The sequence below is a fragment of the Chaetura pelagica genome, unplaced genomic scaffold (genome assembly GCF_000747805.2).
Source record: "Chaetura pelagica isolate M959 unplaced genomic scaffold, ChaPel_1.0 scaffold12, whole genome shotgun sequence".
NCBI lineage: Eukaryota > Metazoa > Chordata > Aves > Apodiformes > Apodidae > Chaetura > Chaetura pelagica.
In genome coordinates this window covers 3,018,346-3,034,351 of record NW_009952801.1, presented here as the reverse complement: position 1 = coordinate 3,034,351, position 16,006 = coordinate 3,018,346, and the positions used below count along the sequence as shown (strand labels likewise).

Here is a 16,006-nt window from a genome sequence, read left to right as displayed (position 1 = left end):
CCCCCCCCCTATTTTCTGACTCTGATCGGGGGTACGGATGATAGGGGCTGTTTTGGGCAGCAGAGCGACTGCTCTTTGTTTCTCAGAAGCATGCTGCCATGGGACCTTTGGTTATTCTGCATGTAGCAGTATTTTTTTTTCATGTTTCTCTCTTTGTAGCTGCTAGTTCCTCTCTAACTCTAGTGGACATGGAGCTTCTGTTAGGGTCCTATTTTCTGACTCTGATCGGGGGTACGGATGATAGGGGCTGTTTTGGGCAGCAGAGCGACTGCTCTTTGTTTCTCAGAAGCATGCTGCCATGGGACCTTTGGTTATTCTGCATGTAGCAGTATTTTTTTTTCATGTTTCTCTCTTTGTAGCTGCTAGTTCCTCTCTAACTCTAGTGGACATGGAGCTTCTGTTAGGGTTTTAGAGGGCTTTATGTTATGGCTCAAAGTGTGTGAGCTCTTCTTTGATTTGTCACTGCTGTAGTCGGAAATGCTATATAATAGTAGTATTTTGTCATATTGTGGCATGACATGTAATTTTTTTGTTGTTGCAGTTGATCCCCTTGTTTTTGATCATTGGATCCGGAGGTATTGGCGCAGGCCTGTACCTCATGCGTTTGGCAGTGTTTAACCCAGATGTCAGGTATGTAGAAAATAATTCACGGCATCTAGTCCTTTTGCTGTGCATATTAAACTTTACTGCCTTGGTTTTCAAGTGTCTGGAAGCCTTAGCATCTTTCTCCAATATCACTGGCATCAAGTATGTGGAGATTTCCTTGTTTTGGAGATCTGTTTGTTTAACATATGACAGAGACTGCTGACAAAGGATTGTTTCTTCTTCTGAGGAAACTTATTTGAGTGGGTGATGCTTCGTATCCTAATAACCACAGCACACGTACAGATTTTATCTATTTTGAAGATAGTGTGATTCTCTTATTATGTTCTCATATCTTAAATTTCTCTTAATAGCTGGGACAAGAAAAATAATCCAGAACCTTGGAACAAACTGGCTCCCAGTGACCAGTACAAGGTAAAAAAAAAATAAAGATTTTTAGGAAACGTAATAGCGAAGGTATAGCCTATTGCTCTAGGATGTGTGAGTGTATTGGACAGTAGCTGAATGTGTGATGTATCTTCTCTACTGTGCAACATTTGTTTATATCTAGAACTTAGAGCAGAGATAGCTGAGTTTGAGATTTAAAACCTTCCTAGAACTGGTTGATAATGGAGTGAAAGGAGTCTATACAGAAGCAGTGACATATACTGCACTGCAAGAAAAAGAGGAAGAGTATGGTAGCTCGTAATACTCCGAAATACACTACAGGAAGAAGGGCAAAACCATGCAAGTTCTGAACTAAAGCTTTCTCAGTGCTAAATGTGAACATTTTACTTATGAGAAGCAAAGGAAAATGGTGTGTTTAATGTAAACACTAATTCAGTTCTACAGTTGATTGAAGACAAAACAATTGCCTGGATGTAACTGGATGCAACATAAATGTTCTTTAAGTCCAAGTTATTTTATTGAACTAATGAGGAAGCATGCAAATACGTGTAAAGCATTTGGTAGTTTACAGAAATCATGTTTTTGTCGGGTTTTACTAAACTAATGTTTTAGTAGATTCCTGTTAAGAGTATTTTAAGATTATTCTCAAGCTACTAAAGCAAACCTACTATGTTTACAAACCAGTGTCTGTTCAGTACCATATCCTACCATTTCAGTAATTGAAATAAGCAAAAACCCCACATACCCCAAATAAAATATGTTGCTGTCCAAGAAGAAAATAATTCTTTCTTTTTAATTGTTTCTTCTAGAATGTTGCTGTTTCTTAAACATCTAAAAGAGGCAAACACAACATAGTGCGCAGCACAAATTCTTGTAGAGTGCATGCCTTGTGTAGCATTCCCCTTCTGTCCTAGCATGCAAACACAGCCTCTGGGTTTACCATATTTGGGTGTGTGTGTATCATTGGGGATTTTTTTTTCCAAATCTGCACTGTGGGAAATGGCAAGGCAGATACTGTAAGCTGATGACGACTGTTTAGTAAAAACCTGTGATGTTAGTAACAGTTTTTAGCTTTCATTGAGATAGTTTTTCTTTTGTAAGCTACTCTTTGTCACATCGGCGTCCTCCATCTTCTCAAAGAAGGCAGTTGAAGAGCTAATTCTTACCATAGGAGTTGCACAGAAAGTTGTAATTTGAATGTTTGTTTTGTTTCATCTGGGGAATATAAAATTTTTTTTAAATGGGGCATAACTAAAAATAATCAAGCTAATAAAGAAATATTTCTTTGTTTTTCCTAAAGAAAACTGTAGTGTCACATGCTTGATACCAAGTCAGGCTGAGATGCAAAACTGTGGTTTTAATCTATAAATTTGTTGTCCTCAGTAATTATTTAGGCTGTTTTGAATTGCTTCTAATGGGATCTGACTTGAACATAAGCTGAGAGTGAAAGGATCTGTGCTTACTTTCCTTTCTTCTTGTCAAACCTGGCAGTTCTAAATGCATATTTAAGCCAAACTTGGCTTTTGCAGCACTGCTCTAAATGTTCCCTTGTGACACAGTCTGTTCACATATACCTTGCTTTGTGCCACTTGGCAATCCTTCGATATGCAGGAGCACATAGATTGTGGGCAGAAAGGATAAATTCGGCAGTACTGTAAGAACTCCTGTGAATGGACTTAAAATTCAGGAGATGAAAGAAGAGGTACTGTGGGTTTCTTCTAGTTCCCTTAGTACTGCAAGCAGAATGAATATTGAGAATTGCTGCTCTTCAAAGTCTATTATTGTCTAGCACTCAGATTTGAACTATGATTTCAGTTTCCTGATGTGAGTTCAAATGATGCATGTTTTTAAGTAAATAACATGGAAAATGGATAATCAACCTTCTTTTCCCTCCCTTTCCTAGTTCTACTCAGTTAACGTAGACTACAGTAGACTGAAAAAGGACCGTCCTGACTTCTGAACAACACACTCATCTCCATAAGCTGCGCAGAAAGGTCTTCCAGAAGCCGTCCGCACAATTGTCATGTTTAATCATCCAGGAAAAAATTAAACTTGCCTCGTGCTGCACTTGGTCATGTGTTTGAAAATGGTTTGATGAGGCTTAATAAATGTCTGAAACTTGAAGTGTCTGCTTTTTAATTTTGCAAAATGAGAATATCCTACTGATGGTTTGCTATATGGTCAGTCAAATAGTAAGCAAAAGCCAATTAATGTTTCCTTCAGCAGAAAGCCAAGTTATCTTGATGGGCTTTTATACTTAGTCTGTTGACTTTAGAGAAATAATTTAATATTCATGTAGTATAGCAAACTGCAAGAACCTGAAAGCATGTAATTTATTATGTGTGTGTATAATTATTTTTTTTTAATGGAACCTGAATTTTTCTACTTGCCAATTTTAATAAGCTTTGGTAACAGACAAGTCAACACTGAGATGTCATTGACCAGCAGGGAGGCAACAGATGTTGCCATATGTTGCTGGAGGGAAGGGGAAAAAAGAAAAAGCCAAGTTCTATGCAAAAGCTTTAATTTCTTTTTTTATTTTTTTAAATCATAAACCATTTGTTGATAAAAAAGAAGACAATCTTAAATATTTAAAAAATAAAATTCTGGGATCATGTTCAAGATTTCTTGTGGATTATGCTGTTAAGGAGGGGAAGCACACAGCAGAACAGGGTACAGGATTTGAGAAGTAGTTAGATTTTCATATAAGAACAAAAATATCTCAACAAGGGCAAATTCTCATACTTAAGTACTTGGCTGAGTCTTGCCATGGGAAGACAAAGTATGTGCAAATCTGTAACTGATGGTAGGTTTTTCTTTGTGCTTTTCTGTAAACATTGATATTTTTCTGGATAAGGCATATAATTCTGGGCTGACAGAATACAGCTGTTCCTATCTTGATGCATTTCAGTCCACTTGAAGTGGACTCTTGAGTAAATAACCATGGGTGCTGTGGGTAGATTCAAAGAAACTGAGCAGCAACAGCTTTTAACAGCAGAGAAAACTGTCCTGTGGTAATTGACTACAAAATAACATATTTGCAAAGACTTCCTATTTTATATTGAAAAACCTTGCAGATCAATTGAATCTGGTTAATTTGGTAGCAGTTCAGATTATCTTTTCATTATATACCAAAATTTACTTGGGTTTACTTGCAGTTTTTACTTGCAGTTTTCACTTGCTTATTTGAGAAGCTCTCATGAAGTCTGGAGAAGAAAGAGGAGCCTATGACAGATGATGTTTACAACAGTGGGCAAATCTGTAAGCATCCTTAGGGACTGTGGTTGCTATCTGAATCCAAATATTTTTAGGAACCTGATCATTCAGTTGCAACACTTCGTTCTTCAGTTTTAAAAATATGTCACGTGTCAAAATGGGAAGTGTTCGTGTAACTTCCTAGTTAGTAGTCCTGGATTTTACTGCAATTACCACAGTCTCCAAATAAAAATAATTTCTCAAGACATTAAGACAGACCAATACCCAGGAAGTAAACTTGGTTCTTAGTAAAGTGAGACAAGCGTGTTCCCTTTGTTCACAGTTGAAAAGGGTTTTAAGTCACATTTTTCTTAATAAAGGCAATTAAATAATAAGCCCTTGAGCTATTTAATGCTTTAAATACGAATTGACTAGAAGACAAAAAGGCAATTAATTCAATTGTCTTTTCTTGTGCACTTAGTTCTTAGCTCCTCTTTGTTTTCCCTTAAAATTCCAGTCCTGCAAGGCCTTAAATTCCTGTTTACCATTTTCCACTGTGTGTTTTCCTTCTAGGACAGCAAAACAATTTATTCAATATAAAACCAGAGTATGTTCTTGGCCCTAGTTTGTAACTGCTTGGTAGTGTGCTATCAGTATCCAGCACATTTATTCACATTTTTGTAACAGACCTTTGCTGAAAGAACCATTTTCATAGCTTGGCAATATTCTATCTGTATTAAAATACTCAACTAATTGTTTTAAAGCTTCTACCTTGAAGTCTTTAAGCCATCTACCTTTTCCTTCTTAGTGAAGGCGAAGATGGTATTCACTGAAGACAGCTGCAGTTTGTGTTTTTAGAATTCTAAATTCTAATATTCATCTTTGGCTGTTAAATTTCATGAAATAACAAATTCCCATAATTAAAAGGAAAACTGAGGTCCTTCATTAACACCATGGCATGTAATTTTGCTTGAGCAGATGTCACTTGTTATCTGAAAGAGGGCAATATTCTACTCTCTTACATGTTGACTAGGATGGACACAGCAGCTACATTCCAGTTTGAGACAGATTTTTGTGCAATGATTGGCATAGGCCTGGTGTGCAAGCCTTGTTAATACTGAGCCACATACACAAGATTTGACTGTTATTCTTACAATGCAGCATTGACCCTGCCACTACCAGATTTCTGTTAACAGATTCTACGCCTGTTATTTATCCTGATACACAGCAGAGTGAGAAAATCTGAAATAAATTCTGCCCACCTAGGTTAGTAAGAAATGCAGGTTTCCATAGTATTTGCACATGAACACATGCTCCGTGCAGCACGTTGTAATGTGTTTCCTTTGGTTGTATTTTTAGTATAGCCAGCATGTAGGAATTATGTTTTTTGCCTACGGTAAGGGGAGTTCCTTATGAGTATAAAATATCTAACTGCCTCTAAGAAATTGTATGGGTGTGCCTGACATTGAAAAAAAAGTTTAATTTTGCATAAGATTTCTAGCTAGATGTGACCTGAGAAAATACATTTGAGAGATGTTTTCATGCTTTGCTCTACCTTTAAAGATAGTTTGGTGTGTGACTATTGAATGACCTTTAAAACTAAGCAAATATATGTTTAATGCTTATTGGACTATAATACTTCATCAGAAAGAAAGGCTGAAAAGTTAATACAGGAATTTTAAAAGGGTACTTAAAACCAAAAATGAGGTCTTGAAACAAGTGTGCACAAAGTTATTGTTTCTGTTCATTGGCCAGCCTTACTGTGAAAGCAACTCTATAAGCTAGAAAACCTTTTCTTGGGGTCAGAACTGAAGCGCAGCAGATCTATGAGAACTCCAAAAATTGTGTTCACTTGTATCTTGGTCACAGTAGTTTTTTAATATCACTAAATCAAAAAGCTTACTCTTCAGCCCTCACTTTTGAAATCCAGAAGTTGGTTGACTTCATGCTTTCATGATTTCATGAGCCATTCATTCACTTTTCTTTCAAAGTGGTCTTGGCATCACTATTCACTCATGAGAAACTCCTATGAAGCTCACACAGTTTCATCTCCTCTAGTCTTTAAGCTTCTTAAAGAATGTCTCTGGATACTACAATGATGTCACATTTCCTAAATGTATGTTAATTCCGGTGCCATCCAGCTTGGATGGACTCTGGGATTTTTTAAAAATAATTTCAAAATATTATTATCTGTGGTTGGTAAGACTTAATACTTTCTTAGTAAGAATGACATAAGCCAATACAATGCAAGACAATAGACACCTCTACCATTATTGAGATGCAAATCTATTTTTAGCAATTGGAGTAATTTTATCTAAACCAGGAAAGTATTTATACATTTTTTCTTATTATTTTCACACATTTCATATAAATGAAACAAAAAGTAACTTTTAGACTCCAAACAAATGTTATTTTCACAGTTAGAAGCTGAAGAGCCTATGAGATCACCACATTTTGACTTGGTTGAATTTTTTTTTCTATTTTCTGTTCAGAAAATTTCTGGTTTCTGTATTTCTATTCCATGAGAATCAGTAATGTGAAATGAGAACTAAAGTGTGCACGTCAAGGCAAGAACAATGCATTAAATTTTTTTATAGTTTGCTATCAGCATTTACCTGACATTAATTTCCTACTAGAACTGATAAAAGACTGACATGTGGGACTCTTGCAAGAGACAGCAAGTTCTGAAGATGGTAAGAAAATAGTTCATTAACACATGGCAATACATATATTACAAAGGAGAATAGAAATTCTGTTGGTAATATTCACAGCTATTGGCAGTGTTTTATAACATAGACACCTCAAATAATATTTCTAGGGTCATTAATTTGAATTACTTTGGACAAAATAATGCACTATGCCATTTACAGTTCATCACTATAATGTAAAGACAACTTTTTTTTTAGTAGAACTGCGCAAGGCATAACCCAATAGACAAATTTATAGACTTGTTTTTTATCACATTAGATGCAAACTAACTATGAACATGAAATGTTTTCTAATTTTAGTTTCCTTACTGCAGGCAAATGAAACATACTGCTGAGAAAGTAATGAAAATAGATTACTTAATGGTGGAAAATCTGAGTGCCATTCTTTGTCTACCAGTGGTGCCACTGCTGGAATTTAATGGGGTGGCACCAGTGTGTTTGAATGTAGATTCTGGTCCTAGCTGTTTCAAATATAGGTTTGTTGTTGTTGTTTTGGTTTGGTTTGGTTTGGTTTGGTTTGGTTTTGGTTTTGGTTTTGGTTTTCTTCCCAAGATTGGGAGAAGGGAAATGGCAGAACTCATTATCAACAGGAGCAAAATGGACTTTCATCCCAGCTTCAAACATGCTACTCTAGTAGCATTTACATCTCATGATGGTCTATGGGATTTTGATAGAGTGTTAAAGGGATAATTTGCTTCAGATGTTGTTCTCCATGATATGTCAAATTTCACTTCCTAGCATTTGGGAAGCTTAGGGGAGGAAAATTCATCCCTGCAATAAAGACAATGCACCTAAAATGATCAGGAATCACTGAAGTGGTTTTCTGCACTTGCAAATCATATTTCTCTCTCTCCTTTATAAAAGCCCAAGTAAGTTCAGGAATTATTCCAGAAAAAGGAGTCATATAGACATGATGAAATAGGCAGATGGAGCTACGTCAATTACAGCAAGTTCTTGGTTTTAGTGCAGATTTCTCTGTTTATTCCCATCAATTTTTACATGTATTTGACAAATGTAGAAGTTGTTCATTACACATACCATGACTTCTTGGCCTATTAGGATGCAGTGAGAATTAGGCTGAGAGTAAAAACAAAAAGCATGATATTCAAATTGGTTTCAACTATTACTCCAAATAAAAAAGTAGTAGCAGCATACCTGCAGAAGGAGGTCTGGTACACCCTGTTCTGAATTTAGTCTATTAATAATGACAAGTTTATAGTAGTGCAGTAGTGTGAAATAAAAATAAAAGCAAGTTTATGATCAATTTTGAAAATAGCATTCTTTCTACATAGCCTCATAATGACATTGTTGAAGGATTAACTCATTTCTAAAACATTCAAATAATGTCAATATATATATCTACGAATAATGTCTGAACTATACGTGTTTTAATTTGGTGTGCTTTCTCTTAATTATTTCAGTGTCAGTAACTGTGTAGGTTAGTTTAAGATCATAGTACATTATATCTCATGCTGCATTATTGTACCGAAATGAAACTTGTCTCACAACTTCAAACAGGAAATGGGCTTCAGAAGATCTTCCTGTATTTGCTGGAACTGGTGGAAATCCCATTGCAACCCCTAAACAAAGTCTCGTTTACATCCCAAAGGGCCTACCTGAGAGGCTGGAGACTGCACTGATGGTCTGCCTAGGGCCTTCAGCCAGCCTGCAGGTACAACGATTGAGATATGGGTGGAGGGTTGGAGGAGGTGAAGGTCCTCTCCAGCTGCCCAGGCTTATGACTCAAACACACTTGCTCATCCTTGTGAAACAAGGAAACTGCCTGTAAAACAGGGGGCTGCAATGGTGGGCTTCAGGAGCCTCACTGACACCAACTTTGGCTGGCTCTATGCTGCATCTAGGACTGGTGATTTTCTATTATCTATCTCTCTATAAACTTTTCTTCTACTCTCTCTCTACCTTCCTAATGTCATTAAGTAATGCAAGGCTTAACCACGTGTTTTTTTTTTCCTCAGGCTGTGCAGCTTAAACATCTATGTGTTGTACTCTTGTGACCTAATTGTCAGCCTTATGATCGTACAGCCTGAGATAATAGTTGAAGTATCTGTATTCCTTCTATAGCTTTAAGTAAACCTAATATTCAAATTCAAATACAGACCTTGAGTGTTGTTTCACCTTAATCTGATCAAGGGATATTGGATGGTTGAGCATTTCCTTGGACTGTGACATCTTATTCACTCTCCTTGGAAGGGCCAGGCCTGAGACAAAGGTTGGATCCAGCAGCACCTGTGCTCCTCTCTGAGAAGGAGTTTAGAAAGGAAGGGGGTCTGATCTGAATCTCCCTGGGTTGCCCTACTTGGGTCGTGACAGCATCAGAGAATGGACCCCATCCCTTTTTCTGTTATGTAGTGTAACAAAGCAAGAAGTTGAATGTAAACCTCCTCAGAATAAGGAGAAACATTTCCAGGAGCTGTTTTATGCCAGTGGCACAACATCTAAATATGAAATAACTCTTACAGGGATGGACAGGTAATGAAGAACCACCACCTGACCTGCTCTTTATACAAGGTCCTGGGAATTGTTTGTTTTTTTCAATTCCTATGAGAGGGGAATAAGGTCTGGAGTTGACTAATGGTCCGGGCGGCAATAGCTGAGTGTTCAAATGTGGTCTAGGCTGCTATGCAATATTTACACAGTGAGGATAAAAAGAATGACTCAAAACTTAGCTGATTCCCATATCAATTGAAATCTTTCAGAGCTGGCCCCATAGCTGGAGTAAAGATTAGTCAAGTTTTTACAAATTCTGTAATTTAATTACTCAAATTTGAGCTAACAATGAGTAGAGGACAATGGATGACTTAAAAAAAAAGTCAAATTTAGAGTATCTTGCCAAATAAATATTTTCACCGTGGAGCACAGCATGCTGTGGTTAAGCAGGTAGATATTATTTATATTGGACATAGCATTAGACCTCCTAATCCGGAAGATAAGATGTTTGCCCCAGCAGTCAAATGAGTTATGTAGCTGCACTCACCAGCCAATGAAGCTTAAACAATGCGCTTCAGAAACAGTGGAGCTTTTCTGGATGAAGCTTAATATTCCATTATCTACCTGTGTGCACATCAAACAAAATAAACAGTCCAGTAGTGTTTCTGAAATTCTGCTTGGATGTATTTTGCTGTGTTTCCCCGTCATTAGAGAGAGCTTTTATGGGAAAGAGGAATGAGCTTTTTGAGACCCCAGAAAGAGAGATTTATTATATCCAAAGCAAGGAGAATGAAGAGACAGAAACAAGTGACCTACTCACTCAGGCATAGGAAAGCACTGGATGTGAAATGTGCAGTGGAAGTGTAATGAATTCCTCCATTACAAATTATTGTCACAGGGAAATGTTTTTGTACATTAATTTTGACATAGAAAATTGGATGGATTTTTTGTTTGTTTGTACGCTGCATATATTGAAAATAAAAAAGCTCAGTGACAGCGGTATATAAATGTGTACAGATATGTTTCCTAAGATCTCAATTTTTCTTGTCTTCAGTCTATGTCAGTCTCATTCCTTCCTCAGCTAGATAGCCAGAGTTTCTGCTTACTAGACTGAGAAATCCTCTTCACTCATATATCTTCTGCTTGTCAGGAGCTTTCCTTCTGTTAGGCTAGGCTATTTCCTGACATGCTAGAATCACCAGCTACTTTTGTGTTAAACAGAGATAGCACCTTTTCCCATCAACATCTTATTACAGCTGTGATACAAGCTTTCTGAGTAAGCAGGAAAGTTAAATGTTCCAAGTAAAACTCCATAGAATTTGCAATAGAAAACTGCCTTGATAAAAAAATACCTACCAACAACCTGAAGATCATTGATGGAAGCCTGACCTCTCTGAAAAAGAAAAAATACCATATCCTGGCCACATGAGTATGTGAGAAAGGAAATTCACTGTACATTAAATAGCTAGAATATATTAGTTGTTTGAAGATTGTATGAATATATGATTTTGTACCTTAAAACCAAAAAAAGCCACAAACACAAAGGTAATAATAAGATATATGTTTGACTTAACAGTGCATCTGCAAAAGGACATAAATGTAGATGTATTCTGTATTGTTTTGTTTTCTAGTGAAAGACTGCTAGTGCCAAGTAGAGATCTTTGTAGATTTGGAAGTGAGGTATATAATATTGCTGGTTTCTAACCAGTTTAGTGTAATATTGTACAAGAGCTGATATAAACCCTGCTAGGACTGGATTTTCAGTTGGGTAGAGATGGTTCACAAAAGCCACTTTACAAAACCAAGGTGTCAGAAATTACATTCTGTATTTAGTACTTTTTATATGCATACATATACACTGAACTTTTTCAAGGTCATTTTTCACATAGTTTTTTTGACTCAGTGGCATTAATTCTGTAGAATGCACACTATTTTGGATTTTGTCTTTTTTTCCTAAGCTAAATAAACTTTGCTTTTTGTAATCAGTCTTGACTATATTAATTTTCTTAGGACTAATTAGCGAATACAACTTCCAACAGAGAAGAAAAATTAAATTCTGATTTCTGGTGAGAGGTGTGCTCGGATGTTCTGGCTTATGCCGTCAGTTAAAGGACCATACGGTTTGCTTTCAAGTATACCCTGAGCCTTGAGGAAATTCAACAAAATGCTGTACTCTGCAGAAGTATGACTTTGGGCTAACAAGACTATTTTTTCACACTAATAGCTGTCTCACCACATGAGCATAGCACACTGCATCTGCCCAGGCTAGCAGAGCTACCTAACGCTGCTGCGAGGGCATGGCTGCTGGTCTCCAGGCCAGCTTGCTGAGAGCTACCAATTATTGCTGTGCAGCACTGCCCTCTGCCTTGTGAATTTATGATGAATTTGTGAATGATTTTAAAGGAAAATCCTGAATGATTTAGACTCTTTCTATGATACATTTTGAGTGGAAGGAAAAACACCATGGGATTTCCTTTTTGTGTGTGTGTGTGCGTGTATTTACACTCTAAAATATATACAAAAAAAAAATAAAGTACATTTTAAATAGGAAGTGACTTTTGTACAGCTGTGAGTATAAAATACTTTCTACTAAAGTATCTACACATAATACATTTTTAAATATTTCAGTTCAGGTGATATGTTACATATGAACATGGTGACATGCATGCAGCCGCTACAGACTTCTCCCTTCCCAGTGCATTTAAATGGCATATGCTCTTCTCTCCTTCATAAGCATGGCATGTCCTTTTTCAGCTGAATCTGTATGGGGACATCAATTCTTAAAAGAAAGGCAGTCACGCTGGGCAAGCACCAGGCAGGAATTCTTGAGCTGAGCCCTGTGTCACCAGAATTGCAAGAGGGCCACTGAATGGTGTGCTGTACCAGCTCTCCAAGACCTTCCAGCTGCACTTACATCTGTGCATCATTAGAGCAGTGGAGCTACTGCAGTCACCCCGTGGCTGTTTGCGAGCAGTTCTCTTACCCATTTTACTCCCTGGAAATTAAAATTTCTCTTTATTTTCTCTTCACTGGGTTCCAATGTGTATGAAGTGCTACAATAGTGACAATGCTCATAATGCACATCAGGCAACAAGGCTAATTCTTAGCATGTTTTAATGTTCCACGTTGTTATCTCAGCATGCTTAAAAAGCAAACATTGCTAGTGTTTATATATATTTCTCCATTCTTGCATAAAGTTTAGGATTTTCTAAGTAAAGGAGGACTCCTTATAACTGCTATTTTGTTGAAATGTGTTTCATCTTGCTTTAAAAGGTACTTCATTGAGGATTGATCTGTTTCACAAAAAAACTTTAGTATGTGGTGATATTATATCACAAATATGTTTTCCCCTGTACCTGGCACTGATGAGGCTGCCTGTCAAGTACTGTGTCCAGTTTTGGGCTCCTCATTACAAGAAGTACATTGAGGTGCTGGAGCGTGTTCAGAGAAGGGCAACAAAATTGGTGAAAGGTCTAGAGAAAAAGTCTTATGAGAAGCATCTAAAAGAACTGGGATTGTTTACTCTGGACAAAAGGAGGTTGAGGAGAGACCTTATTGCTCTCTAAAACTACCTGAAAGGAGGCTGTAACCTGGTAGGTATTGGTCTCTTCTCCCAAGTAATCAATGATAGGTCAAGAGGAAATGTCCTTGAGTTGTGCCAGGGGAGGTTTAGAATGGATATTGGAAAAATGTCTTTACTGAAAGGGTTGTCAGGGACTGGAACAGGCTGCCTGAAGAAGTGTTTGAGTCACCATCCCTGGAGGCATTTAAAAGACATGTAGATGTGGTGCTTAGGGATATGGTTCAGTGGTGAACTTAGCAGTGCAATGTTAATGGTTGGAGTTGATGATCTTATATTTGCTTTCCAACCAAAACAATTCCATTATTCTAAATGACAGAGCTTTATTATAAAATCTTGGTTTCTTTCAGTTAATATTTATTACGAACACTTAATGCAGGCATAAGCTTGGTTTAATCTATCTAATTTTATCTATTTAAAAAATATTCTACTCAGTTGTAAAAAGGTGTGTATTTAGGTGTTCTGAAGTTTAACAAGTGTAATTAAAATAGGCATAATAATTTTCAGTGCACTTGTATGACTTATTGTGATCCTCATTTAAAAGCTTTGGTGCTGTAACTAGAAAAATAAAAGTAAAAACTTGGACAAACTGAATGCAATGAGAATTTACTGTTGTTTTAAACAGAGCCAAGATTTCTTTTGGAATTATTTAAAAATCATTAGTGGAAGCTTTTGCAAATGAAACTAGTGTTTGCCAAATCCTTGAGTTTTCAGTAGAGAAACATATTTATGAAACATGCATGAGATTTCTTGTTCTTGGCAAGAAGTGTCCTGGCTGGTTTTTTTGCTGCAAAGCATCTCAGCCTTGGCAAAATAAGAGTAACAATCTTTAAACAGATTAATAGTTTATCTGATTCAGTGATCATCTTGCTGTAGAATAGAACTAAAACCATCCTTCTCTTTATCTTACTCAGGAAGCATTCACTGAGAAGTGAGAAAGCTGTATTTAGTGATGTGCTATCACTGAAATTAATGTTTTTGGCTGTTACTGTTTTTTACCTTTTGGATGTTATTCTACATTAGGTAGGCTGCCTGTTGTTACTAAGAAAAATATATAGAATAAATATGATGACTAGTCTTGTAATGTTTTTTGAACATAATAAAATCCTACGAAGGAGGATTTTGAAATCTTGCTTATAATTATCTGGGGTTCTTTGCTTTTTGTTTGCTGAGTGTTTTTTTGTTGGTTTGTTTGGTTTGGTTTTTTTGTAGGTTTTTTTTGTTATTTTTTGTTTTCTTTATTTATAAAGATGTCTATTTTTTATCTATTTTTTATTTGCTAAGTATCTTCTGAACACTCTTGGGGTCCTTAATATAAAAAAGAGTTGGAAGGTACAACTCTTTTTCAGCTGCTAAATTCTCATGTATTTCACTTATTCAGTTATTATGTAATCTACTGTGAATTTTCAGAAATACCACACACCACTAACAGCTATTAATATTCATCCCTGTGATTATTATGATTTGATTATTCAAACACTCTATTTTAAACATTTCACTATTGTAGCTGAAAGATCCAATTCGTACTCCTAATACTCAATTGGCCTTTCCCAAAGAATATGAAGTCTGAATAAAGAACATAGAAAGGAGTTGGAGAAAGGGTACATAATAATCTATAAATACAAAAGTAAAAGTAACTGTTTTGTACAGCAGCATATTATCATACTTTTATTGAATGCATTGCTTCATGTCTGTTTACTTCCATTTATTGGGCCTGCCATATGGCCACACTTTTTCTTCACAGTCTGTGATATTATCTGCTTTTCTGTGCCAGTGTCCTAGACCTTGAGGTTGTTTATCCCTGAAAAAAATAGAAGATCAAACTTGTAATCCACTGCAGCAATAGTCTTCCAGACTCAATCAGATTTCTTGTTAATCTCCTTGACAAGCAGGAGTGTAGCTTCCTCTGCCTGAAGAAAAGCTTAGAGTTCACTGAATCTCTGATTCCCAGCATAGCTGGTTGTAATTTTCACTTTTGAACTCCGAGAAAACACCAGCTTGGTCCAATTTATTTTTAACAGTGGAATTGATAAACATTTGTAAAATCCTAAACCCAGCAATGAGGACACACTGGGGATGAAAAGGGTAGGAAAGATACATTCAACCAATTGATTTACAGACCAAAGTGCTTAGAATCATCCAGACACGACCCTGATTCCTGTTTTTCTGATTCTGTCAGGTATAATGAAGTTCAAGGCAAGGATGGCTCATTTCGTTTCTTTCTAAATCCATTAACACTTAAAATGCCCATTCCTCTGAAAATACTGAAGAAAATGAGAGGAAACATGGCCATTTCTGTGAAGATGTCACTTTCTCTCAAACTGAAGCCTAAACACATAATTGAAAATAAAGGTTTGCATGTAGCTAGAATTCTTGTTTCCCTTTCTCATTAAGTAAGATTAAATAGTGGTAGAGGTATTAATGAGAGAACTCAAAGTTGAGTACCTTGTAAAATAAATTTAAATAATTGACCTAATGAAATAGAAAATCAAATGAGAATAAACATTTTGTTAGCCAGAGATATCTGACAATACAGCCGTAATCCCATATCAAGAGCTACCCCCAAAAGGCTTACAGACTCACTTATCCTGTGTTGTATTATTTCCTATCCCAAGCAAGTCCTTCTGTGAGTAAAATGGAAACTATATTATGTAGTTCACCATAAAATGTTCAAGAACTAACAGGAACTTTGCTTTCTTTCTGAGCATTATTACGTTATAGAGCGAGACAGTTACTATTGCATAAAAATTAACAAACTAGACTTCTGACTAAGAAAAAGATCCAGAATATTTCTTGTAGCATCTGTACCATCTACTAGGTATAATCTGGGGTAGCTAATAAATTATGGGAAAAGCTCAGAGTCATTTGTAAAGGGTCTGACAGAAATAGGAAGTTGATTATGTTTTGGTATTTAAAGCACTCCTTTTTGTGCCATGCTTAAGACATAGCAGGTGCTATATTCCTAAGATAATCTTAGCACACAAGCTTGCCAAATTGTCTCATGTTGCTTTAAATGTGATTCAACACAAAATAGCTATATACTAAAAATGATAAGGGCTTTTAAATTTTTTGTAAATAGTAGTTG

At 36.3% G+C, this 16,006-nt stretch overlaps 1 protein-coding gene across 1 annotated transcript in view; it reads left to right on the top strand.

Annotated features, from left to right (window-relative positions):
- The window catches only part of NDUFA4 (NDUFA4, mitochondrial complex associated), a 6,634-nt gene extending 3,526 nt beyond the window's left edge, over nt 1–3,108 (top strand). Inside the window, exons 3-5 of the mRNA XM_009994977.1 lie at nt 542–630; nt 957–1,017; nt 2,894–3,108. Of these exons, the coding sequence (XP_009993279.1) occupies nt 542–630; nt 957–1,017; nt 2,894–2,950 (207 nt within the window). The 3' untranslated portion in view covers nt 2,951–3,108. The remainder of the gene's footprint in view (nt 1–541; nt 631–956; nt 1,018–2,893) is intronic.
- The last annotated feature ends 12,898 nt before the right edge of the window (nt 3,109–16,006 follow it).